The sequence below is a fragment of the Planococcus citri genome, chromosome 2 (assembly GCF_950023065.1).
Source record: "Planococcus citri chromosome 2, ihPlaCitr1.1, whole genome shotgun sequence".
In the NCBI taxonomy this organism is placed as follows: domain Eukaryota; kingdom Metazoa; phylum Arthropoda; class Insecta; order Hemiptera; family Pseudococcidae; genus Planococcus; species Planococcus citri.
The window spans coordinates 51,245,712-51,271,055 of record NC_088678.1 but is presented as its reverse complement, the minus strand read 5'-3'; the positions used below and the strand labels follow the sequence as shown (position 1 = coordinate 51,271,055).

The 25,344-nt window shown below is 33.2% G+C and overlaps 1 protein-coding gene across 6 annotated transcripts in view; it reads left to right on the top strand.

The window, feature by feature from the left end:
- Positions 1-25,344, top strand: part of kug (kugelei) — a 359,846-nt gene that overhangs the window by 331,660 nt on the left and 2,842 nt on the right. For 4 of the 6 annotated variants that reach the window (XM_065351180.1, XM_065351182.1, XM_065351181.1 and 1 more), the window contains 37 exons: positions 12-225; positions 685-821; positions 932-1,173; positions 6,677-6,921; positions 7,019-7,208; positions 7,322-7,550; positions 7,750-8,002; positions 8,113-8,333; positions 9,319-9,512; positions 9,606-9,873; positions 9,967-10,125; positions 11,012-11,183; positions 12,422-12,646; positions 12,877-12,900; positions 14,346-14,582; positions 14,712-14,912; positions 15,266-15,460; positions 16,868-17,173; positions 17,261-17,469; positions 17,625-17,769; positions 17,854-18,015; positions 18,095-18,403; positions 18,485-18,751; positions 18,845-19,105; positions 19,190-19,360; positions 19,989-20,228; positions 20,314-20,545; positions 20,657-20,811; positions 20,894-21,108; positions 21,182-21,319; positions 21,403-21,546; positions 21,696-21,947; positions 22,028-22,362; positions 22,452-22,602; positions 22,760-22,973; positions 24,492-24,744; positions 24,824-24,932. In XM_065351180.1, coding sequence (XP_065207252.1) covers positions 12-225; positions 685-821; positions 932-1,173; positions 6,677-6,921; positions 7,019-7,208; positions 7,322-7,550; positions 7,750-8,002; positions 8,113-8,333; positions 9,319-9,512; positions 9,606-9,873; positions 9,967-10,125; positions 11,012-11,183; positions 12,422-12,646; positions 12,877-12,900; positions 14,346-14,582; positions 14,712-14,912; positions 15,266-15,460; positions 16,868-17,173; positions 17,261-17,469; positions 17,625-17,769; positions 17,854-18,015; positions 18,095-18,403; positions 18,485-18,751; positions 18,845-19,105; positions 19,190-19,360; positions 19,989-20,228; positions 20,314-20,545; positions 20,657-20,811; positions 20,894-21,108; positions 21,182-21,319; positions 21,403-21,546; positions 21,696-21,947; positions 22,028-22,362; positions 22,452-22,602; positions 22,760-22,973; positions 24,492-24,744; positions 24,824-24,932 — 7,674 coding nt within the window. Of the gene's footprint in view, positions 1-11; positions 226-684; positions 822-931; positions 1,174-6,676; positions 6,922-7,018; positions 7,209-7,321; positions 7,551-7,749; positions 8,003-8,112; positions 8,334-9,318; positions 9,513-9,605; positions 9,874-9,966; positions 10,126-11,011; positions 11,184-12,421; positions 12,647-12,876; positions 12,901-14,345; positions 14,583-14,711; positions 14,913-15,265; positions 15,461-16,867; positions 17,174-17,260; positions 17,470-17,624; positions 17,770-17,853; positions 18,016-18,094; positions 18,404-18,484; positions 18,752-18,844; positions 19,106-19,189; positions 19,361-19,988; positions 20,229-20,313; positions 20,546-20,656; positions 20,812-20,893; positions 21,109-21,181; positions 21,320-21,402; positions 21,547-21,695; positions 21,948-22,027; positions 22,363-22,451; positions 22,603-22,759; positions 22,974-24,491; positions 24,745-24,823; positions 24,933-25,137; positions 25,196-25,344 lie in introns of all 6 variants that reach the window. The other 2 variants (XM_065351185.1, XM_065351184.1) reach the window with 2 other exon arrangements.

Sequence of the window (25,344 nt, the reverse complement as noted above, 5' to 3'; positions counted from 1 at the left end):
TTCTATTACAGATTCGCGCAACAGATGGCGGAATTCCTAGTAAAAGTAGCTCGGTTCGAGTAAACGTAGTCGTAATGCCTGTGCCAGACGACTCGATTCATCCACCCGTCATCAAGCAGCCCGATCAACAAGTCGACGTTACGGAAAGCGATTCGGTGTATTTTTTGGTAGCTCTTGTCACCGCTACGGACGAGGATAGTAGTCATTTATGGTATAAAATCGAAGGTAAGATAGTTTCAGAGGGTGCGAATTTAGAGAGCTTTCGCTTTGTAATATTACTCGGGGTGTTAAATGAAACGTACGTAATAATTTAACCATAGATGCTACTTTGAAAGGGACCTTTCTCCCCATCATTATCCACGTTCACATACGAGCTTGCTCTGTAGCTTGACCTTTGCTAATAACCCTTTATGAGTTAAAGAAGTATTAAAATGTGGAAATAAATTGATTAATTAATTTTCAAATTAAGTTCACCCCTTCGATTTGGAATTTTTTTTCTTGAAAAATACATTTTTACTCTTTTTTGGGTGATAATATTTTTAGTTTGTGTGCTCGAGTTGAATTTATGGTCTGTTAAATAGCTACTTGTGTTTCAAATATGTACTTACTTGACGATATGAATTCATTATCATTATTACCTCTTCCATGCAATGATGTGTCTATGTGTCTATTTTATATGCACAGATGGAGATCCTAGAGCAGAATTTATGATCGGTGAATCAGGCAATGTGGTATTAGCGAAGCAATTGAATTACGAAGTGCAACGCAAGTACAATTTAACCATTAGTGTGACCGATGGAGTTCATACAGTGTTCACTCATGTACGTAATATTTGTTTCAAGTGTTGTAAGCAAACGAAGCTGATTGAAAATTACCTACCTACCTATTTCTCTACCTAATATTGCGATTGTGTGTTTTGTTTCATATATAGCTGTTTGTAAATGTAGCCAGTATTAATAAATACCGACCGGAATTCATTCGTAAAGTTTTCGTTGCCAATGTATCTGAGAATACTCCGGTTGGAACGAAGATACTACAGTTGAGTGCCACCGACAGAGATTCTGACCAGAATTTGTTCTATAGTTTGCATAATGCGCAGAGTTTAGCTTCGTTGAAGATATTCAACTTAGATTATCAAACTGGCGCGTTGTCTATCGCCGAATCTTTGGATAGGTGAGTGAAAGATTTTAGTTGATTTTTTCCAAGGGATAGTGATTAATTTGTAGCAACCTTCGAGTGATGTAGAAGTAGCGGTATTTTGCCTTTTTGTGTATTTGGCACCTTTCATCCAACTTGTAAATAGAAGATACTGCTACTGGTACTCCAGTCGAAACGTTTAGATCCTCTTTTGGATCCAAAATCCAAAATCTGTTGTACCTATCAAAAAAAAATGTTCACCCAGCAAAAATGATTGGTTGTGATCAGATCTTGTTAGATCGAAGTTTTGATCAGATTAGATCTGTTTAGACCTGATTTCTGATCAGATCTGAAAATTTCGTGAATCCAATTTGACCACACCAGATCTGGTTAGGTCAAAGTTTTGATCGAATTAGATCTGTTCAGATCTAATCAGATACAATAGGGAAGAGGTGATTGGATCCAGATCATATCAGATCTGATCCGAACATTCCACTGATCGAATGTAGGTTGACCCCAGATCATGGTCAGAGAATAAAGTTTTGATCGGATTTGGTCTGTTTGAGATCCAATATACTAGGAAGACCAGCTCAGATTTGATCAGATCTGGAAATTCTCCTGATTCGATTAGAACAGAATTTTGATCGAATTAGATTTGCTTAGACCAGATTTGATCAGATCAGATCTGGACATTCCATGGACCTAATTTGACCGCACCAGATCTGATCAAATCAGATCGAAGTTTTGATCGAGTTATATCAGTGTTCAGATCTGATCCGATACAAAAAGAGGGATCTGACTGGTTCTGATCAGATCAGATCAATTTCGGACATTCTATTGTTGATCCAATTTGGCCTGACCACAGATCTGGTCAGAGATTTTTGTTATTTACTCTTCGTTCATTTTTGGAATAATTTTGATCACTTTTGTGTTGTTTTCAGCATTTTTATTTTTTTTGAAAATATTTTAAGCATTTTCTTTTTAAATTTAGCTAAAATTTTCAATATTCAATAATTAATTACCCATTAGCCATTTTAAACCCTTTTCTTGTCATTTTTACAAAATTATTAAAAAAAACTATGGTAAAATGTTGCTGAATTTTGCAATGAACTTTTTGATGATTTCCTTGATATTTTCTGCAATTTTACCCAACTTTCGTTCAATTTTGAAAGTATTTTATATATTTTTGGCAATTTTTCGCAAAATTGTATCAAGATTTTAAGACATCTCATTAATTTTTAGTCGTTTTTAATTGTGCTAAGGCCCATTTCAACAGTTCTTTATGACGTTTTAAGCAAGTTTTTATCAAGTTTCGCTTAATTACACCGAAATTTCATCTATGTAGTTTTGGTGATCAGAAAACACATTTGATCAATTTCTGACCATTTTGAACTATTTTGGTGATTTTTATAGAATTGTACTCAAAAATTTTTATCGAAGTGGTGGGGGTAAAATTGACAAAAGAAAACTTTGAAGCGCCACAGCACCGAACTGAAGGGTGCTACACAAAAACTGTTTTCGCCAAAATGTGTCTTTTTACAAGTACTTTCTTCCTACTAATCCATGAAATTGAAATTTTGTCTGCAAAAGGCTCATATTTGCAAAAAACCCTGAAAAATACGCGGTTTTAGCGTTTTTTTGCAAAATTATGCGAAATATGCGAAAAATGTATAGAACAAAAAATGTTGAGCGTCGAATTTCACCCTAAAAAACGTGTTCATAAGGTTGTCAAAACACTCATCCACTGAAGTTAGCTTAGATTGTAATCATGAGCTCTGTGAATAAAAAAATACCAAAAAAATTCAAATTGAGGAAAGAGCGATTCAGTTATAATTTTCACAGTCTTCTCATTTCAAACTCGTTTCTACAATGCTTGGTCAAAAAAATCCGTAAAAATGAAAATATCGCAAGTCAAACTTACAAAAAGTTACCAATAATGGGCAAATTACCCAAAAATTGTTCAGAAATCTAACTCAAAATCAGTATTTGCAGAAAATACGAGTACAAATTTCGATCTTACCAAAATTCAAAAACTTTGAAAAAAATCCTAAAATTGTACTAAAAGGTCATCTAAAATGGATTGGTTCAAAATCAGATTGATGTCCTAAAATCAAGGGGTAATTTACCCGGTTATAGAAAACCCATGTCAACGTCTTATGAATGAATGAAAAAAAGTGATTCCAAAAATTACCGAATGATGAATTATACTATGTATTTATACTTTTTAATGAAAATTACAAACCATAAAAAAATTGATAAACTTAATCCAGGCTTGATAATGAGAGGAAAACAATTTTCAACCAAAATTGACCCATCATGAGGGACAAATCGTTTGAAAAATCAATTTTTTAGCATTTTTGAAGATCCTTTACCCATACTACATATCCAATATACATTGTGTATCTTACTCATAGATTGATGTGATAAACATAGGTAGGTACCTATCATTTTATTTACAAGTATAATTGAATATTTTTTTTGGGACAGAATTTTTTTATCTTTAAAGAGAACTAGAAAAAATGAATAGAAAAGGAAATCAAGAGAAGAAATATAAAATTACAAAATATTGATTTTAAAAATGGAAAAAGTTTTTTTTACAACACCTAGGCATGTAATTTACCTATTTATTTTGAAATAACTAGAAAAACATTAAATTTTGACAATGATTTGGCAATATAAACAGGATTTTTTTAGGATAATTTTGGGAAAATCAAGAATTCTTGCCAATTTAGGCAACACGATTTTTTGAACATTTCGGCAAAAAGCAGGAGTTTTCTTTTGGCAATTTTTTCAAAAGTTGGGAGTTTTTTTTAATAATTTTGACAAAAAAGGAACTTATTTACGATTTTGACGCAAACGAGAGTTTTTTTTGACAATTTAGGCAAGAACAGAACGTTGCAGACAATTCTGGCAAAAAACATAGCACGGACTTCTTAGGATCATTTTGGCAAAAGAAGGAAATTTTGAAATTTTGGCTACTAACAAAGTTTTTTGGTCATTTCTGCAAAAATATTAGGACTTTCTTAATAACGTCAAAAAAAGGTATTTTTTTAACAATTTTGGCAAAAAACGGGACTTTTTTTTGGAAATTTTGACAAAAGTTGGGATTTTTCAATAATTGTTTTTACAATTTTGGCGAAAATGAGACTTTTTTACAATTATTCTGGTGATAAGATTTTTTGAACATTTTGGCATAAAACATGTACTTTCTTGACAATTTTTACAAAAAGTCACGATTTTTTGATAATTATGGTAAAAAATTGGAATTTTGAAATTTTGGACAACAACAGGTCTTTTCGTTCATTTTTTACAAAAAATATTAGGATTTTTTGATAATGTCGATTGAAGTTAGGGTTTTTTTATTTCACCAAAAAGTGACTTTTTTGATAATTTTGGCAAAAGTAGGAATTTTTGACAAGTTTGCAGTAGCGATTTTTTCGTCCCATACTATGTAGCGACTTGACCAACGTGACATGCTGCAAAGATCTGATATGTGTGCGCGCGCTTAGCTCAGTAGATGAGCGTTTTGACAACCTTATGAACACGTTTTTTAGGGTGAAATTCGACGCTCAACATTTTTTGTTCTATACATTTTTCGCATATTTCGCATAATTTTGCAAAAAAACGCTAAAACCGCGTATTTTTCAGGGTTTTTTGCAAATATGAGCCTTTTGCAGACAAAATTTCAATTTCATGGATTAGTAGGAAGAAAGTACTTGTAAAAAGACACATTTTGGCGAAAACAGTTTTTGTGTAGCACCCTTCAGTTCGGTGCTGTGGCGCTTCAAAGTTTTCTTTTGTCAATTTTACCCCCACCACTACGATAAAAATTTTTGAAAAAAATTGTGTTGAAAGGCCCAGGCTTTCCCTACACATTCCGCGTGGTACCAGAATTTTATCCCCACCACTCATGGATACCGAATTTTTCGCGCAAAAAACGCGTTTTTTGGCTATACTGACCAAGGGGGGTGGGTTGGGGGGCGGAAATTCCGCTCGAAAATTTTTATTGGAGGTACCAAACAATAATCCATCATGATTTTCCAAATCTGGGATTAGGGCCATTTCACCTATCTTAACCGGGAATACCCTGAAACATTTCATAAACTTTTTGTCATTTTTAATTGTTTTAATGTAAAATTCAACAAATTTTATGACATTTTAAACAGATTTGGTAAAGTTTGGCTCAATTTCACTAACCAATTATACACTTTTTACGATACATATTTTTTGTAAATAATTTTTCAATTCCTTTTTCATTTTCGATTTAAAACTTCTTTTTTCATTCTATTTTTTTTTTTTTTTTTTTTTTTTTTTTTATAGAAAATGCTTTAATTTTCTGGCGTTTTAACAAGTATTGAAGTATAGCTTTGTGAAATTATATAATTTTTTTAATGTTTCATATAATTAGTAAATTTACAGCTGAATTTTATCATTTGCCTTTTTCCAGACATGCTTTCAAATGCTTTCAAAATGTTAATCGATATTTTCCCTTCATTTTTCATACTTGCACATTTTCACCAAAACCCCCTTCCCCGTAAACAAAAAACCATTTTTACAAAATATCAAAATTCATTACTTACTTTATTGTATTGGTGATGAATTTTTTTTATTTTAAAAAACTCGTAGTTTTTGTTTTTCTTTTTTTTTCTTTTTTTTGAGAATTAGGTACTTACTTGTTTTTACGGGCGCTGAACCGATTAATCAAATAAGCAAACAAACAAACAAAACTTTTTTTAAAAAAAAGATGTGCTACTTAATTTTTGGTTTTCAAAACATCTGACATCGCTTTGGTTTCTTGATGCATCAGCATCAAAACGGATCATTTGGTGAAGCCTTTTTTCGAATCTTTTTTTTCATGAATGATTCAGGCTCAAAAATATACTAACCTACCTAAAATATTCATTTTGAAAATTGTTTATGATCCCTTGATTGTTTTAACAATAATTTTTTAAGTCTTTTTTTAAAAATGTCATCTATGATTATTGATTACCTATATTTGAGAAAAGAAATAATTTTAAATACCTAATATTTTCCCTGCTATTTCCCCTTTTTTCAGGATTCTTTAATTATTCTTTTTGTGGTAAAATATAAACCTATTGTATAGGCATTCAAGTCTTATTATGTGGCTTCTAGAACGCGATTTCAGTTCTTATTTTTCTTCATTGTAGTATCTTTACGCAAATAAACGATCACGATACTTTTAATAATTTATTATAAAAATTTCAAAACCTATTTATGTACATCGTACGTATAAAGTACTCATAACATAACTTTCATATTCCTACGAATATTTCATCATCTTTCTCCCTAACGTTAATCAGTGTTGCTAGAAGCACACACTCTCAAAAGTATCGAATACAACATTCACTTACTTTTAAAAATCTGTTTTTTGATTGATAAATTAAAAAAAAAAAAAAAAAAAATGGTGCCATGTACTTATGACCTACGTCAAAAAGGCAATAAACGTGATATAGGTACTTTATAAAATGATTCGAATCGTAAATAATTAATTCGATTAAACCTTGATTTCTAATTCTAGGGAAAGCATAGCTCAGCATATTTTGACCGTTATGGTTAAAGACGAAGGAACGCCATCGAAACGTAATTACGCTCGAGTTGTAATCGACGTTTTCGACGCCAATGATCACGCTCCCGAATTCAGCGTCGGAATTATGCAGGGTAGAGTATTCGAAACTGCTACGGTGGGCACAACCGTAGTCCAGGTTTTCGCTGTAGATAAAGATCACGGCGATAACGCTGCAATTAGTTACCATATCGCTTCTGGTACGTAATATTTTGAATTTTTTTCGCACGTACCGTGGGTATAAACGTGTTGAACGTATTAATTAATAATTTTTTTTCGCGGTGTTTTTCCCTAAAGGTAATATCGGAAACGCTTTTACCATCGATGAAACCTTAGGGACCATTCAAGTAGCTAAAGAGTTGGACATAAATTCGATGCATTACGAGTATTTGCTGAACGTAAAAGCGACGGATATGGGTAAACCGCCGTTGTCGTCTACTCTCACCGTTCACATAATGGTTGTAATGGCGGATAATGCGCCACCGAGGTAAGATTTTGGCGAAATGTCGCCGGCACCTAGGTGTAGGTATACATCTTGTGCCCGCTCTGGTAGGTACCTAATACCTATGTTTTTAAATAATTCATTTTGAGCGTTGCTAGATTCACTAAAGTGGAAGTATCATCGGAAATGTTCGAAAACGAGCCGCCGGGAACGGTTGTTAAATATTTAGAAGCGAGGAGTACGTCGTCTTTGATGTTCGAAATAACAGACGGTAACGTAGACGATATGTTTGAAGTAAACCCAAGTACCGGAATTGTTGTTACGAAGAGACCGCTCGATTACGAAAATAACAGGGTATATAATTTAAGCATCACTGCCACGAACATGGTACGTTAATTATTTTTCAGTTTCAGTTTTAAGATGCTACGTATGATAAAATATGCACTTACTTTTACGATTGTTACTAGTATATGTACGTATTATAATGTAGGCATATAGTTTGTATATGAATATGAGAGTACATCAAGTATACAGTATGAATTATGTACTTACTCGTAGATTGTTACGTTTGTGATATTATTTTTAGGCTGGAGCAAAAGCCATGTGCTACGTTATCGTTCATGTACTGGATCGTAACGATAACGCTCCGGAATTCGTCGAAATCGAGTACAAAGGATTCATCAGCGAAGCAGCTCCCATCGGATCACTGGTCCTCACTGCCGATAGTTTACCATTAGTTTTAAAAGCTCGCGATAACGACTCCGAACTCAATGCTTTGCTGCAGTACGAGATTGTCGAACCCACTTCCAAACGAATGTTCCACGTGGTCTCGAATACAGGTTCGTTATTAGTTGGAGAACCATTGCAGATACTTATGAGAAAAAAACCAAAAGTGTGTTGATTTGATGAGACGAGTTATTAAATGAAATGTTTTGTTCTTTGTGTGCAGGAGCTATTCGAACTGTTATGAATTTGGATTACGAAGTTGTATCCAAAGTAGAATTCCATGTCCGCGTTAGTGATCTCGGTAAACCAAGACTGACCTCTGAAACTGTTGCTCTAGTTCGTATATCTGTGATCGACGTCAACGACTGTCCGCCTGTGTTCTCTCAAAACGTATATAATGCCACAGTCATCACCCCTACATATAATAATATCGCTGTCGTTCAGGTAAAAAATATGTTCATCTAAGTAGGTACATTAGATTATTCATGTAATTGTAGTTTTATAAGTCATTCTGTATTAATATTTTTTCTGAACCCCAAATTCTTTGATTCAGCTCGAACATTTTTTTCAAACTTTCCTCATTCTAAAATTAAAAAAAAAAAAAAACTTTAGTTCGGAGCTTCAGGAAGTTAAAATTGATAATTACTTAAATTGGAAAAAATAATTGGTCCTCCATTATTTTCAAAAAAAAAAAAAAAAAAAAATGAAATGAAACGAGATTTAAAACATATTAGTACTTAAGTATGATTTTAAAAATTAAAATTGAACCATGCTTCAAAAATCTTCTGAAAAATTTCTGCGAAGAAAAACCTGAGGTCATGAATTTTACTGACGATGGGTGTCCAAGAATATGGAACATGAAAAAATAAAAAATATTACCAGAAAAGATAGAAAAAATTCCCATTTCAGAAAAAAGATTTCCAGAACAATACAAAATTGAAAAATTAACTTCTTAAAAATTGTAGATTATTTTCAAAAATGGGTAAAATTTTAAAAACCATTTCATATGTGTAAATTTTTGATTAAAAAAAAAAACAAAGTCAAAAAACGTGAAAATCCCTGTTCGGGAACTTGAAAATTTTGTGATCAGGCAACTGAAAGTTTTTTTTTGGACCACCCGGTGGGTCTTCTGACTTGGAAAAAAAGCAGTGAAATCCAAACATGAGCCAACTCGAAAGTTTCTTTATCAGAATCATCGAAACCATTTGTTTTTTGAAAATCAAAATCAAGAAATGAAATGTTCCTCCCTTCTTTTAAATAAAAAAATGTTTCCCAACTCATTCTGGATATTTGAAAAAAAAACAAAGTTGCTTTTCTAAAAAATGTTAAGCTAAATCGAAAGAATTATGTCACACTAAAAGTAGACCAAATTATCTTGAAATGACTTTATAAAGCTGGGCATTTATAATAACACAATTTTAATTTCCAGGTCAACGCCACTGACAGGGATTCGAAAAATTTAACCAAATTATCCTACGCTATTGCCGACGGTAATAACGGCAATACCTATTTGATCGTTCCTGAAACTGGTTTAATTACTGTACAAGATCCTATCGTTGGTTTTCGCACCAGTCCTCATAAGCTGAAAGTCACCGTGACCGATGGTCTATTCACTAGCGAATGGTAAGGATAATAATTTTAATCAGTGAAACACATTTTTAACAACATAGATTGTAAGAATCTGCTAAATGAATCCGTTATTCCTTTTTTTTGCAGTATTGTCAACGTGAAATGGGAAAAAAGCGAAGACTCCGGCTTGGTATTCCAACGTTCCATCTATTACGGCGTGGTACAAGAAAACCAGACGAAAATTACCACCGTAGTAGTGGTGAACGTGATCGGAAGCGTTTTAAACGAAAACCTGGTATTTTCCATTTTAAACCCCACCAATTATTTCGTAATTGGTAAAACATCCGGGGTAATTAGAACGACTGGTGTTCCCTTTGATCGTGAAACTCAAGAATATCATCAACTCATCGTACAAGTACGTATATTTAAAACATTCCGCTGTATTCGTCACCTAATAATACCCCAAAATAGGCTGATGCTAATTTAATTATAAACAAATAATTTCCAGGCGAGAAGTGATGATACTGAAAGAGGTAATAGTCGAGTTGCGCATGTACCTGTCAACATCACCGTGCTCGATGAAAACGATAATAGCCCGATGTTTGTTAATCTTCCTTATTACGCGGTCGTCTCCGTCGATGCTGAAAAAGGAGCTGTTATCACGAGAGTAAGTAAACCGAGTGATTTCTTGTGTATTTTTTTTTTTTAAGAATTCGGAGATCTTCAATTTGAGCCACATTTTGCGAAGTAAAATGAACATCCAATCATTCAAAATCACTCAACGAGCAGTGAAAAACATTTCCTCGATGATTACAATTTTCGACAAATCTCTCGGTGTATAAAGACATCGAATGAAATTCCCCAAACAACGAGGAAATTTCACTCAATACAAAATATAGAATAGAATTACATAGGCTCGAATTTTGACATTAATTTCCATCTAAAATTCAATAGCGATGACGAAAAAGGGGGCAAAATTAAAGGGTAAATGGAAATTAGCGGATTCTCACGAGCTGAATGAATAGCGTCGGAGCAACTGACAAAATTCGCATCATGTTATTATCAAATAATATCTACAAGAGCACAGCCCGCGAACCGAACAGAGGGTAGAAGGGTGAGGGAATATTTGTATAATAATTGAAATCTGATTTAAATGATGAATTAGGCACTTGGTAAACGCGTGAAATTGAAATGATGGTATTGGTTATTATGGTGTATGCTTGGTTATGTTTTTACCACACAGCAAATCGTAACTAAAGGATTGGGTGTTTTGGGTGATTTGTTATTCGATATGCTACGTATTGAATACGATAATTGTAGGCTACTTTATATGCGTGCATTTGCGAAATGATTGAGGGTGTTCATCTTTACAATATACGTGGGATCTTTTTGCAGTATTTTCGCAGTATTGTCAGAAAAACAAAAGCTGAAAATAAATAACTACGATTTGTGTTTTTCATTTTGGAAAAATATACATATTATAAAATACATTGATGTCTTTGCTTGAGTTGTAGGACACTCGTAATTCAAATTATTATTTTTTTTATGCGTAGGTCCATGCTGTAGATTTGGATAAAGGTGAGAATGGTGAAGTGCGGTATGAACTGATAAAAGGACACGGCGAATTATTCAGAGTGGATCGAAAAACTGGCGATGTCACGTTGAAACAAATGCTAGAAGGACATAACAAAGAATACCAACTGATAATCGCGGCTTATGACGGAGGTAAGAAAATTTCTTTTGTATGATAATAAGAATAATAGTTGTATTTTTGAGGTTCCCATCCAACAAAATGAAAAATAATATGAAAAAGTGGTTAAAAATCCACTAAAATGAAAATCAACAGAAAAAATTACCTATCTAATGTGTTTTTGAAATTTCAGAAAATTGCAAAAATTTTCAAAGTTGAAAAAAATGAACGAAAAATACATTTAAAAATGAAATCGTCTCATTTTGAATTTGAAAATTTTTTTCATATTTGCTTAGTGTTGAAATAGGTCATTTTTATAGGAGTACTTGGTTAAAATTAAAAAAAAAAAAAAAAACATTGGAAAAAACTGAATATTTTTATACTTTAAAAAATGACTTTAAAAAGGAAATAATGTTCATAAATAAAAAGTAAAAATTGTTCAAGTTGAAAAAAATTTTTAGGAAATTTTGCAAAAATTGAGATTTTTAAAACTTTTTTTGTTCAAAAAATCGCAACCCTGCCAAAATGTCACTAAGAAAATTTTTTCCCGGAATAATTTATGAATTTATAAATGACTTGTTTTGCCAATTTTTTAAAATGAAAAATGTATTTTTTGATCATTTGGGTTCATTTGGTTTTGAATTCAGTTTTCATGTTTTTCAGCCTGAAAAATCCTTTTCAGGGATGCTTACGTCACTCAATCTGAAATTTTTGCATTATTTTTCGCATATTTTGGGTGAAAAAATTGCATGAAATATTGCATATTTTCATCATAAATTTTCTGCTGAAAAATCCCAGCTCTATTGATGATGAAGCAAAATGTTCTTAAAGCCTCTTTTCTCCCTTCCTTCCCTCCTCTCTTCCTATAGGTATTAAATCTAAAATTATTTGTGAATTTATTGAGTTCATAATTTGTAAATTTATGAATGAACAAACTTGGATTTTTTCAGATCAGCAGTTTGTTTTGTATGAAATTTTTTAATAAATTTTGAAACTTGAACTCACTCGTGTAAGAATCATAATTTATTATTAGTTGCCAGTTTTAATTTTCTTGACGTCTCCATAAAATTGAAATCTGGATTAAGTTGCCCCCTTTGCCAATCTCGCTACTCCATTAGAATAATTTTAAAACAAAACATCATCTTTCCAACATTTTACCAATAAATTTTTTTCTAAATTTTAAAATCTACATTCATCAGTTTATTAAGTTATCGTTGATTATTTTTTTCAACCATGAGAATTATTTCACATTGTATGTATTTTTGTTTCACAGGAATGACTCCTTGTTCTTCGGAAGTGACGGTGAATTTGAAAGTAATGGATAAATCGATGCCTATATTCGACAGGCAATTTTACTCGATGTCTGTACCGGAAGATATCGAAATACATTCTCATTTGCCAGTGTCAATAAAAGCCGAATCGCCTCTATCTCGAAAATTAATTTATAGCATCTCAGCCGGCAATCCAATGGAGCAATTCAACGTTGATTTCAATACCGGTATGTATAGTCCGAGTCAATCACAACATTACGTATCAGTAAAATTTTCCAAAATTGAATTTTTTTTCCTTCGTATTTTCGCGTCAATTTTATATCGTACGCACGTACCTACTGTACATAATACGTGTATGGCGTAAATCTCAATCGCGTAATATGAAAATACGATCGTGAAATAGGATTTTTTTACCCACTTGGACGAGGTTGACTAATGAATATTTTATTTTCCACAGCATACGATAGCGGTAATGGCCCTTGTGAGTATTATTTTTGAGCAAAAAATTTGGGCTACGCTTTTGTGTGTATTTTGCTTTATGTACTGTCGTGTTGCGTATCTGTATAGCCTATACGTCGTGTAATTTCAACGGCTTTGATTTGTTGATACGCTTTTCGCTAGTGTAATCGTCTGTGTACGTATGATGACCCTTTTTCGTGAACGTGAAAGGTTATTACGTGTCTCTGTCGCGTTTTTTGGGATACATGTGTTATTGTGTTGTAGTGCACATAAACACACTATTCCGAAAACGCCGCGCTGGGTTTCTATTATTAACGCATATTGCGTGTAAATTGTTCGATGTGTTCGTTTTATTGGATTTAAATTACTTATTACGTTAGAGAGCTACTGTTCGATGTGCTGGATACATTATCGAACTGTGTCATTCATTTCACAAATTAGCCATATTCTAGTTGTTTGTTATTCCATATCATTATCATCGGTATTTAAAATAATGTTACGTATGCGTATGCGTCTCGTTATGGTCTAGTATGCCATTGTCATTGGGTCGTCCCTGTAATAGTTTCACATCATCGTAATCACACGGAAATTATTATTCATATTTTTCTCATGGGTTTAACGTAGGCATATTTTATAGATTAGATGTACTTAGTCATGTATCTCTGGTCTATGTTACGTATAGACCTATTTGTGAGCACATAATTGTTGTGTAGTATTGTTGGAACACGTAGGTAGCTGTCACTAGGGAAATACTTACTCGAAGGGTTTTGATTTCTGGGGGAAAGTCAGAAAATTATTTTTCTAAAAGACTGAACACCTCGTTAAAATTGAAAAAAAAAATTACAATAAAAATTCTGATTTAAAAAGTGTCATTCTTGGTTTAAATCAATCTTTTGAGAAAAAAAATGCATTCATTTCATGTTAATACGATATTCGAAACAATTAACCTCGCCCTTTTAAATTTTACTTCAATTCTTGCAAACTTGAATTAATTATAAATGAAAACTGAAAGCAACACCATACCTACCATGTAGATGATGATATTAAGTAATACATACTTCATAAAGTTAATTCTACTTTTACGTACGTAAATTCTACATCTACGTGGTACGAATTCATTTATATACACGAAAAAGCAACAGCTTAATATTGTAATTATTCGCTTTCAAACTTTTGAAACACAATAGAGTGTTACAGTGATACTTGAACGTACTTTCTTCGACATGAAAGTGATGAAGTAAATTTTGAAAATGAAATAAAACTTTGTTGTTTACACTTGGGCTTAAAATTACCTACATTCGTATTACACCTATGTATTTTTGAATTCCTAATTTCATCTTATATCATATCATATCATATACTCATGCCATATCTACCTATACTAATTTTTTGCTATGTACAATTTTGGGATCCCTTCAAGTTGAAACGTACACTGGACTAAATTTTTTGCTGAATTTTATTTTTCAGGCACTTTATACGTTGCTGGAAATTTAGATTACGAGAAAGTGAAAGAATACTCGTTAACGGCTCGAGCCACAGATAGCCTGAGCGGGATATTTGCCGAAGTCTTGGTCAATATTTTGGTAACCGATGTAAACGATTGTCCACCGGAATTTCTACAGGATTCGTATAACGTTAGTGTTTCCGAAGCTGCTCCTTTTGGATCGTTTATTTTGAAAGTTGCTGCTAAAGATAACGATACAGGTAAATTAATATTGACATTTGTAGAAGATATATATTACGAGTATCTATGCTGTGTAATATTTCTGTTGTTTTGTTTCGTTTCTAAAAAAATTATAATATTTATTGTGGACGAATGTTATGAATTAATAGGGGTGAATAGCGGTATACGGTACTCGATTCAAGACGATATTTATAATTCCATCGATAATTTCCATATTGATCCGGAGGATGGAAGTATTTATCTGAAGAGATCGCTGGATCATGAAACTCGTGCTTATCATCATTTCACTGTTGTGGCTACGGATATGGGTCTTCCACCTTTGTCATCTACTGCCCATGTCTGGCTTACTGGTGAGTAACTTTTGTTAATTACCACAAAATTAGAAAAAAATACCTATATTTTTTTCTTTCAAAGAGCAAAATTTTGAATTATTGTCGTGTGCTATGTTTTAAATTTTTATTAATTTTGAATATTTTTGCGTCATTTTTATTTATTTTTAATTTTTAGTTTTTTAGAAACAATTGTAGAAAAAAAAATACCATTATTTTCATTCAATTTAAATCGTCCATAATCTGATACCTACCTATTTCGATAAAATGTTATTCAGAAAGGGTGCTAAAAATTTTGGAGAAACTGTTGAAAAAAAACAGAATATTTTAAATAAAATAATTATACTGGCTAAATAATTTATTTTATGTTACAGTTCTGGATGTGAATGATAACGCTCCAAAATTCGAACTATCTTCGTATATGGGTTCACTATGCGAAGACGCAGTGCGTGGTCAGTTCATTATTCTGATGTCTGCTAGTGATCCTGATGAAGTTGATCAAGATCATTTGATTTATAATATCGTTGGAGGCAATCTGCTGCAGAATTTCGCTTTAGATTCAAAAACAGGTATATTGCACTTTTTTTGAACTTTTTTGTTTGTCATAATTTCTCGTATGGTGAAGAATAAGATTAGATGAGCACAAAAGTTTTTAAATTCGTTCTCTCAGTGTCTCTCTAACCCTTTGTAAAAAAAAAAAATGTTGAATGGGATGAAATCCATTTTTTGATTTTTGGTGAATTTTTAAAAATTGAAATCCGTCTCAAACCCAGAAAAAATTCAAAATTTTACCAAATTGTCCTAGAAGCTGGAAAGCTGCAATTCGATTTATATTTAGGTAGCCCTACCTTATTATTTTCGACCTCCTGATCGATTCGTGATGGATTCGAACCGCTCTAGTGCCTCCAGATGATTTTCATTTTTTTTATTTAAAAAAAAATAATCACTAGGAAATTTTGGATTTGAAGTTGCACAAAAAAATTAAAAATATATGTTTTCTAAACTGAAGAATCCGAAAATCCGCTGGATGCTCCAGAATGGTTCAACTGTAGCATTCAATTTTTGTGTATTTTTTCATGATGCGTTGAGCTTTTCACCTTGAAAGTTCAGTTTTGAACTTTTGAGAATCTTATGACTGAATTTAAATCAGATATCTATTTTCTTTAGAATTACATGAACAAATTTGCTTTAAAATCAATAATTATGGTCCTTTTGCGAGAAATCGAATGAAAAAAAATGGTGTTAATAGAATTGCATACTCGGTTTGCCGTGAATACGTGATAATATGCGGTATTTACGGCAAACTGAGTATGCAATTCTATTAACACAAGAAAGTGGATTACCTTGAAACCTATTCCGGATATCAACTGGACCAAAAATGAATTCGTCGGGTGTTCTGATTTCGTTCAGATTTTCACCAGTTTTGATTTTGAAAAAAAAATGAAAGTAAAATTATGAAAATGTGGTGTGACATTTGATTTTTGCTAATTTCAGGTTACTAAGTTGAAAATATCCATTCATTTTTTCATTCGACTTTTTGTCTCTGGGCCCTAACTCTCTTTTTAAAAAAATGGCCGGTGGAGGGGGGAGGTTAAATTCTGAGAAGAAAATTTTTTTGATCTGAAGTGGTTTGGAATTCGTGAAAAAATTTCAAAATCGTGTATTATTGTAGTTGGAGAGGGAGGAAGAGAGGTATGATGAACAAAATGACGAGTGGAATTATTCAAGCTAATAAATTATGCAATGCAGTGAAAATTATTTGAAATTTAGATTTTTGGTTTCGAAAATAAATATTTTGAAGCGATTACAATTATTTTTTTAATTTCTCGTAACATCAAGAGGTTGGAAGAGGAGAGAATATTTCTTGATCATTGATCAACCATGACTTTCGTCACCACATCGACGAAAATCAATGCTTAAACCGTATAAAGAAAATGTAGTTCTATTTATTAATATTTCGGTTTGATTACTTTCAGGCATCATTACGTTGAACAATTTCCAAAAATTGACCGAATCAACATTCCACACACTGAACGTGTCTGTCAGTGACGGCGTGTACACGAGCTTTTCACGAGTCCGTATTGATATAGTCTCGTCTAATCTGCACGCTCCGATATTTGAAAAACTGCAATACGAAGTAAGAGTTTCGGAAAATCAAGCTCCTGGCGTTCGAGTCCTTCAAGTCCGAGCTACTGATGAAGATCAAGGAATTTACGGACGGATTGGTTATTCCTTTGTATCTCAAGCTATCTCGGATAAATTCCATATCAATAATGTTACCGGTACGGTTTGGATTACCTACACATGAGAAAAGTGAAGGAAAATGGGAGTGCAATTCAATAATTTTTACTGATTTTTTTCCAATGTAGGTGAAATTATGACGAAACAGATGCTGGATCGAGAAGAAAGCAAAATTTTTGAAATGATTGTTTTAGCAACTGATCCTGGTGGCTTGTCGGGTATTACGAATGTTCGAGTGATCGTGACTGATGTGAATGATAATGCGCCTCAATTCGTGCTAAATGAATATAAGTCGTGTATTCCGAGCAGCTTGGTTATTAATTCGTTCTTTTTGAAGGTAAGTTTCAACACACAGTTTCCTATGTTGAACAGATAATCCAATAGTGCTTTAAAACAGCTTCTGATTGGTGATATTTTTCATGACCTAAGTTGATTCTAGTCCTAACATTCTGATAATATTTCTCTACCTGTATTTTCTCCTTTTTTTTCCAGGTCAAAGCCATCGACATAGACGAAGGACCGAACTCGCAGATTGAGTATTCAATTTATGATACCAGTTCGAACGGTATAACGGAACTATTCGGAATTAATCGAAATACCGGTGGCATTTCGTTGGCTAAATCAGCTGTAGCTTTTGGTGAGTATGATTTGGATATCGTGCGTTTTATTTTTGTGAATTACGAATGATTCAAAGTGACGATCGAAATATTATTTTGAATAGAAAATCAAGCATTTCAATTCTTTGTGCGAGCCACCGATCGAGGAACTCCAGCCATGTACGCTGATGTATCGGTTGAAGTGTACATAATGTCTCCTCGAGATACACCTCCTGTATTTGAACGAAACGACGATAAGTTTTTCTTATCCGAGGACGCGCCTATCGGTAAGAATCGTAGAATTATTGAGCACCCTGTATTATAATATTTTTAAATGCATTTGTTAACGTTTTTGTATTTTTCTAGGGAGTATCATCACTAAAATGAAACTAGTCAAAGATGTAAAAGTGAAATTCAAATTGGTCTCATCTGCTAATTTATTCTCAATCAGCAACGAAGGTCAGGTTCAGCTGAGCAATCAGTTAGATCGTGAAAAATCCGCCCATCATGTGATCGGCGTCCTCGCTTATACCGATTCTAGTCCTCCGCTGACGGCACTATCAGAGATATCTTTGCAAGTCATCGACATGAATGATAATTTACCTGTTTTTGAGAACGAAATATATACGGTTTCTGTCGCCGAAAATATTCCAGAAGGGACCTCCATTTTGAAAGGTACATATTCGATCATTTTATAATAATTTCGGTTCAATTTCGTCAGTGATTGAAAATTAATTGAATACATATTTTCCGCAGTCCATGCCAGTGATAAAGACGAAGGAAAGAACGGCGAAGTTCGATATTCTCTAGAAAACTCCAACGTATTTAGCATTGATCCGTTTTCCGGCTGGATTACGAATATCGTTTCATTAGATAGAGAAATTCAACCAGCGTATGCTTTGAACATCACAGCCAGTGATAATGGAAATCCAGTATTCAAGTCCACTGCCAGAGTTCTAATGAATTTAATCGATTCTAACGATAATCCGTCCTTATTCACTCAAGCGACCTACGTGACTTCGGGTAAATAATTCTGAATTATCATTATTAGCATTTTTCCTGCTCTTTTTTGAATGAATTTTATTACGATTTGGTGGATTTTCTTCTATGTTACAGTAAAAGAAGACGCATTGGCCGGCACCGTCATAATCAGATTAGCTTTAAGTGACGCTGATAGTGAAATACCAAAAAATATAGCTTTCTACATCACATCTGGAAACCCCCTGGCACAATTTGGTGTTCGAAATACCGGCGAGATTTTCGTACTAAAATCTTTGGATAGAGAAACGATCGATTTTTACGAACTTAACATGGTTGCAACCGATGGAAAATTCGTCACTAGTTCTAAACTGGTGATTAATATTGTGGACGTGAATGGTAAGTGGTTTAACGAAATGTATTGGTGCAAAATTAGTCATCCAAGACAGAATCCAGAAGTTTAATTTAAATACAAATTTTCAGATGAGCATCCCTATTGCTTGAAATACCGATACCATCGTACGATATCTGAAGCTGAACCTACAGGTGCATCCGTGCTGGACATATTGGCTTCTGATGCCGATTTGGACCCAAAACTGAGATTCTATTTGACCGGACCGGGAGCAGAATCATTTAGTTTGGATCGAACTGGAGGTAAGTTGTTTTTTTTTGTTTTTGTTTTTTTGATGAGGTAAAAACGAAAGGACTTTTTTGAAATATCAATAAAAAAATACGACACTGAATTTCTTTTCAATAAAAAAAATTGAATTTCTATCAGCAGCTTTCAGAATTTTTTTAATGAAATATTCGTCGTTTTTGTTTTCAAGATTTTTGAAGTAATGTAAATATGGGAAAAAATTTTGGAATTTTTCCAACGAGAGAGAAAACGCACAATTTAATTTTTTTCCAATAAAAAAATATTCGCTTGTCAAATTTGGCACATTTATTTATTTTTTTGTGGCTGCATTATTATTTTTTTCAACTAAAACTTGGCAATTTTTGGGGAGGGAAAGGAGCTTAAAAATTTTTCAAGTCAAGTCATTCCTATCAACAAAAATAAAAGTTGAAATGAAAATTCGAGACACTTTTCCCATTTATTAGAAATTTTTATCAACTTTAAAATTTTAAAATTTAAATCAAAAATGTGTTTCAAAATATTTACTTTGTCAGCGATTTAGTTATGAATTTGTAGATTTTTGGTATTATGACTTTGAAAAGTGAGGCGAGGACGGTTCTCTCTATTTTTGAATTTAAATTTTCATTCTAAAAATGAAATTTTCAGGAGAATTGAAAATCGCCCGACTGTTGGACCGAGAGAAGCAATCGAGATACGAATTAACAGCTCATGTTCAAGATGGAAACCGAACAGAGTGGGAGTGTATATCGCAAGTGGTTATTACTGTGTTGGATGTGAACGACAATGCTCCTAGTTTCATTACACAAAACAATACACCTGCTATTCCGGAAGATGCCGAAATTGGAACACTAGTCACAAAAGTACACGCTACAGATGCAGATATAGGTAGGTTTAGTTGACAGAAATAATATCTTGTAAATTATACAGACATATTTAGAACTTTTTAATTCGATAATATTATTTTTTGCAGGAATAAACCGAAAAATTCGTTATAGTTTGATGGATTCGGCGAAGGGTCATTTTTCTATTTCACCGGAAGATGGTATAGTGACTTTAGCTAAGCCTTTGGATCGCGAAACTAAAGATTCTTATAATATTTCGATCAAAGCGGTCGATCAAGGAATACCACCCCTTTATAATGTCACTTCTTTATTCATATTAATCTTGGATGTCAACGATAATCCGCCAGAATTCTTGACTCGGTATGTTCGGTTTTTTTTCAACTGCTTTGTTGGCAAAATATAAGAATTATTGAGTAGCAAATTGAACTCGTTAGATCGTTACGATAATAATTGACGATTAATCTTTTTCAGAACATATTACGCTTCGATACCGGAAAGTTCAGGTGTAGGTACCGAAGTGGCGCGTGTTTTTGCTACAAGTTTGGATACAGGAATAAATGCCGAAGTTAGATACTCGATCGTAGGTGGAAATGAATTTGAAAAATTTGCCATCGATTCGGTGTCAGGTAAAGGAATTGAATTAGGAATTCGAAATGAAATTTTATTAGATGTATATAGACTAATTTCCGGTGTTATTGTTTTTCATAGGTGTTATCACACTATCTCAGCTGTTAGATTATGAAAAGGTCAAAGACTATCTTCTAACGGTACAAGCTACTGATCAAGGATTCCCTCCATTAAGTAATCAAGCAACAGTAAATGTAACAGTAGCTGATGCGAATGATAATATACCAACATTTACCCAAATGGCGTACACATCTCGAGTATCGGAAGATGTTCCAGTTGGTGATATTGTGCTGAAGGTAGGTATCTTTTACTCGTATCACACTTGATAGGTTTCAAAGTACATAGATTTTAATGAAAATTTTATTTCAGGTGACAGCAAATGATTTGGATAGCGGTGCTAATAGTAAAATTATTTATTCGCTGGAACGTGGAGATAGGCATCAACAATTCTCCGTTGATCCCAATACCGGACATATTATTGTAGTCAGACCTTTGGATAGAGAAATGGTGAGTTAATTTAAAATAAAAATATCCAGCTGGGTAGGTAATTAATCGATGATGTAATTTATGTTTATTTTGAATTTTTATAGACTGCTTCGTATAGCTTACAAGTGAAAGCCACCGATGGTGGAACTCCGGAGATGTCCAGTTACGCTTTAGTCAGCATCGAAGTAACTGATGTCAACGACAATCCGCCCTTGTTCTTGTTGCCAAATTATACTTGCGTTGTTCAGGTATGTAATTTTCAAGTTGAGCATATACAGGAGTAGATGGTCTATTTTTTAAGCGATTAGAAAGAGAAGAGAGAGTATTTTTGTTCTGAATTTGAAAAAAAAATACCGTGCTCTTGATCATCAAATTAATTCGCTATTTACTTATTCAGGAGGATAAAATACCCGGCTGGCCAGTCTGCCAATTGAACGTGAGCGATGCTGACATTTCACCTAACGGACCTCCTTTCACCTTCGATATCCTATCAGGCGACGTCGACCGTTCATTCCGGATTGATTCCGATGGCACAGTAAAAACCACCTCAAGATTGAAATTTAGAGTTCAAGAAGTTCATGAAATGCTCGTTCGAGCTTACGATAACGGATTACCGCCTCTATTCTCAGAAACAAAATTGATAATCAAAGTAAGTGGCTTGATTCGTGTTAAGGATTGCTATCTGCGTTAAAAAACGTACTAAACCTTCGGTTCGAATTTTTATTACAGGTGATTGAAGAATCGCAGTTCGCTCCTACGGTTCTGCCTCTGAATATTTGGGTGGGATCTTTCCAAGATCGATGGAATGGTGGTGAATTGGGACACGTCCATGCTTCGGATCAAGATCAATATGATACACTACTCTATTCGCTGGTCGAATCGCAACATAGTTTATTCAATATCGACGAACGTACCGGTGTTTTGACTTCTGTAACGGGATTGGATACCGGAAAATATACTCTGAATGTGTCTGTGACCGATGGAAAGTACTCTAGTAGTGCTTTGGTGAATGTTAATGTTGATTCGTTGGACGAAGATATGCTTAATGAGGCTGTTGGTGTGAGGTGAGTGTCATTGTTGTATTGTTGTTTTTTTTTGTACAGGCGTCTTTGTGTGACTTGAGGTTAATTTGCGATACTTTATTATTTTTCAGGTTGCGTGGAATTACACCTCATCAATTTATTTTAAATCAAGAAAAGAAGATATTAAATTCATTGAGACTGATGTTACATAAAGACGTACGATTGATAAGTATCCAGGAAGCTCCGCAAGGACATTTGGATGTTTTATTTTTGATCAAAGGAGTAAGTTGAAAATAATACCTAATATTGTAGAAATTTTCACTGGAGAAAAAAATTTAAGATCTTGGAGCAAAATTTGATTTATTGACAGGGATCCTCATTCAAATTACATATTAGAAGTCTTCGTTTGGTAATTTTATGAATTTAATTATTTTCGCAGGGTATTGAAGTAACGGATATGCATCAAGCGTTACAAGCATCTGGTCTTACTACGGTTTCGTTTCCATGCAATTGTATCAAAACTCAAGGATTTTGTAAACAGAGATTGACCTTTTTGCCAGACGATGTGCAGATTATTGCTACAGATGCATTCAGTTTTGTTGCACCGGCTCATACTCAACAGATGTATTGTTCTTGCATTGCTGGTTATTCCGGTGAGTATTTGATGCGACCTCCTTTTTTTGCTTTTCAAGTAATAATGTTCTAGTATAATTCAAACATTTCAATGGGGCATCCTTAAATTTTGTATTTACTTGAATAATTTTCACCTAAAAAAATTTTTAATTTATTTTTTATGACAATTTATCGATATTTTATAACTTTCCTCTGGGGTGACTGCGTCTCCCCACGTCCCGCCACAGAAAAAACTCTGCAGTTGAACTATATTTGAAGAGTGATATTCCAAAACTCGCTTTGTCCATTTTCACAACTTTTCAGGAGAGAGGAAAAACAGTTTCCCTTTAAACGGGTAAATTGACTTTTTAGGCAAGTTTAGCACTTTATTCGGGTGGATTTATGATGTAGGAGTGTAGGTATACATTTCATCCACTAAATACTGCTGAAAAAAATTTCAATAAAAATGGACAAAGTGCGTTTTGAAACATTATTTTTTTTTAAATTTTTAGTGAATTGGCTATTTAGGTGAGTTTAACACCTCATTTTGGTAGGTTGATGATGTAGGAATGTGAGTTGATACTTCATCTACCAGGTACCACTGAAAACCCAACTTTGATAAAAATGGACAAAGCGAGTTTTGGAATATCACTCTTCATTTGAAAAAAAATGAAAAATAATTTTTTTCAAGGTGACAGAATGAATTAAGATATTTTCAATTTTATTAAAAAGACAGAAAAAGAAACAATTTTTTGATATGGAAAAAAGATATTGAAGAATGAAACATTATTTGACTAAAAATAATTTTTTAATGTTTTTTGAGGTGCCTTAAAAAAAAATGAAAATTTTTTTCTCAAGAACAGATGTAAATAAAAATTGTTGCAATCAATCAATTCAATGCGAAACATCAAAAACTTGATTCCATAATTTATTTTGTTAAAATAATACTCAACCACTTCAAAAAAAAGAAGAAAGATCAGTAATTAGGTCTGCTTTGATTTGATCAGAACCAATAGAGAAGACCTAATTGGACCTTAACAGCTCTGACAAGATCTGATCAAACTTGATCAGACCCAATCATTGTCCCCTGGGTTGATCATTGGGAGGGGGGGGGGAGTAAAAACATGAAAAATTGAGAATGAAATAAAAAAATAAATTTTATTTTGAAAAAGAGCAATTTGTTTGACCAACTTGAAGTACGTAATATCTCGATATTTGATCAAATTGCTATAATATTAATAAAATTTCCAATTTTAAAAAAAAAACACCAATGTTTGATTAAACATTATTCACAAAAACAAAAGTACCTACTTGGTTCTTTAGTTTCCTGGTATCAAATGAAATAAAGAGAAAAATATCCAAAAAATGTTCATTAAAAAGCTAGTATCCTAAATGAATAGGTAAGAGTGGAAAGTATCTCCAAAAAGAAGACCTATAATTTTTCATAGTTAATCTCTCCTATTTAAATTTGAAAAATATTTTTCCTCGAGCTTAGGTGTAGAAAAATTGCATACATTTTTTTTGTTTTTATTATTTATCAATTTTCTGCCTTATTTTAGGAACTCGTTGCGAGAATAAAATCCCAGCTGAATGCTCCTGCCCTCCGGAATACCAGTGCATTCTCGACAACAATATTTCACTGGTTTATAAATGCGTCGCACCTCCTATAGTGGCTACATCTTGCGACAAAAATGCCACTTGTCCACCCTTTGATGCTTCTAGTCTATATGCAATCAGCGTAGAACAAATGATCGGTATCGGAAGTGCTCTGGTATTCATCGTATTCCTCATCTGCGTGATAATATTATGGAGGTAAGTTTAGAGTTGAATTTAAGATAGGTATTGGAATTTAATAGATACTCAATTAATAAAATTTGCTGAATTTTTATAGACGATGCCGAAGAACTCACACTCCAGTGCCTCAAGAAGACAAAAGTGTGGCGGTATTAAATTCCGAATTCAAAAGGACATCGAAAATAAATAATTTAGAAGTAACCCAGGTACTGTTCGAATAAGTATACGCTTCTCTAAATCAGTCTTAAGATGAATCCACTCGTTGTTATTGTGATTTTCAAAAAAGGAAGGGTTGAACGTCGCGTCAAAGCCCAATAACTGTTTCCCTCTAGGCTGGGTTTTTGTTACCTTTTTGTATTGAATTTTTTCACGAGCTTGATTATTTAATATATATTTTCATGCAACAAAAAGGAAAGTATTGGAAATGGTCCGTTGGAAAATGGCACTGTGATTTTCATCTAAATTAAAGGTATGTTCGTGAAAATGTGGTTGTTGTTATGGTTTGACTATTTTTTTTTCTTTTACTCGCTTTCTCAGTTTCTCATTTTATACAACGTATCTACGCTTACCACTTTTCTTTTAAAGCGTGGCATTTGTAGGTGTTAGCGTTCATTACCT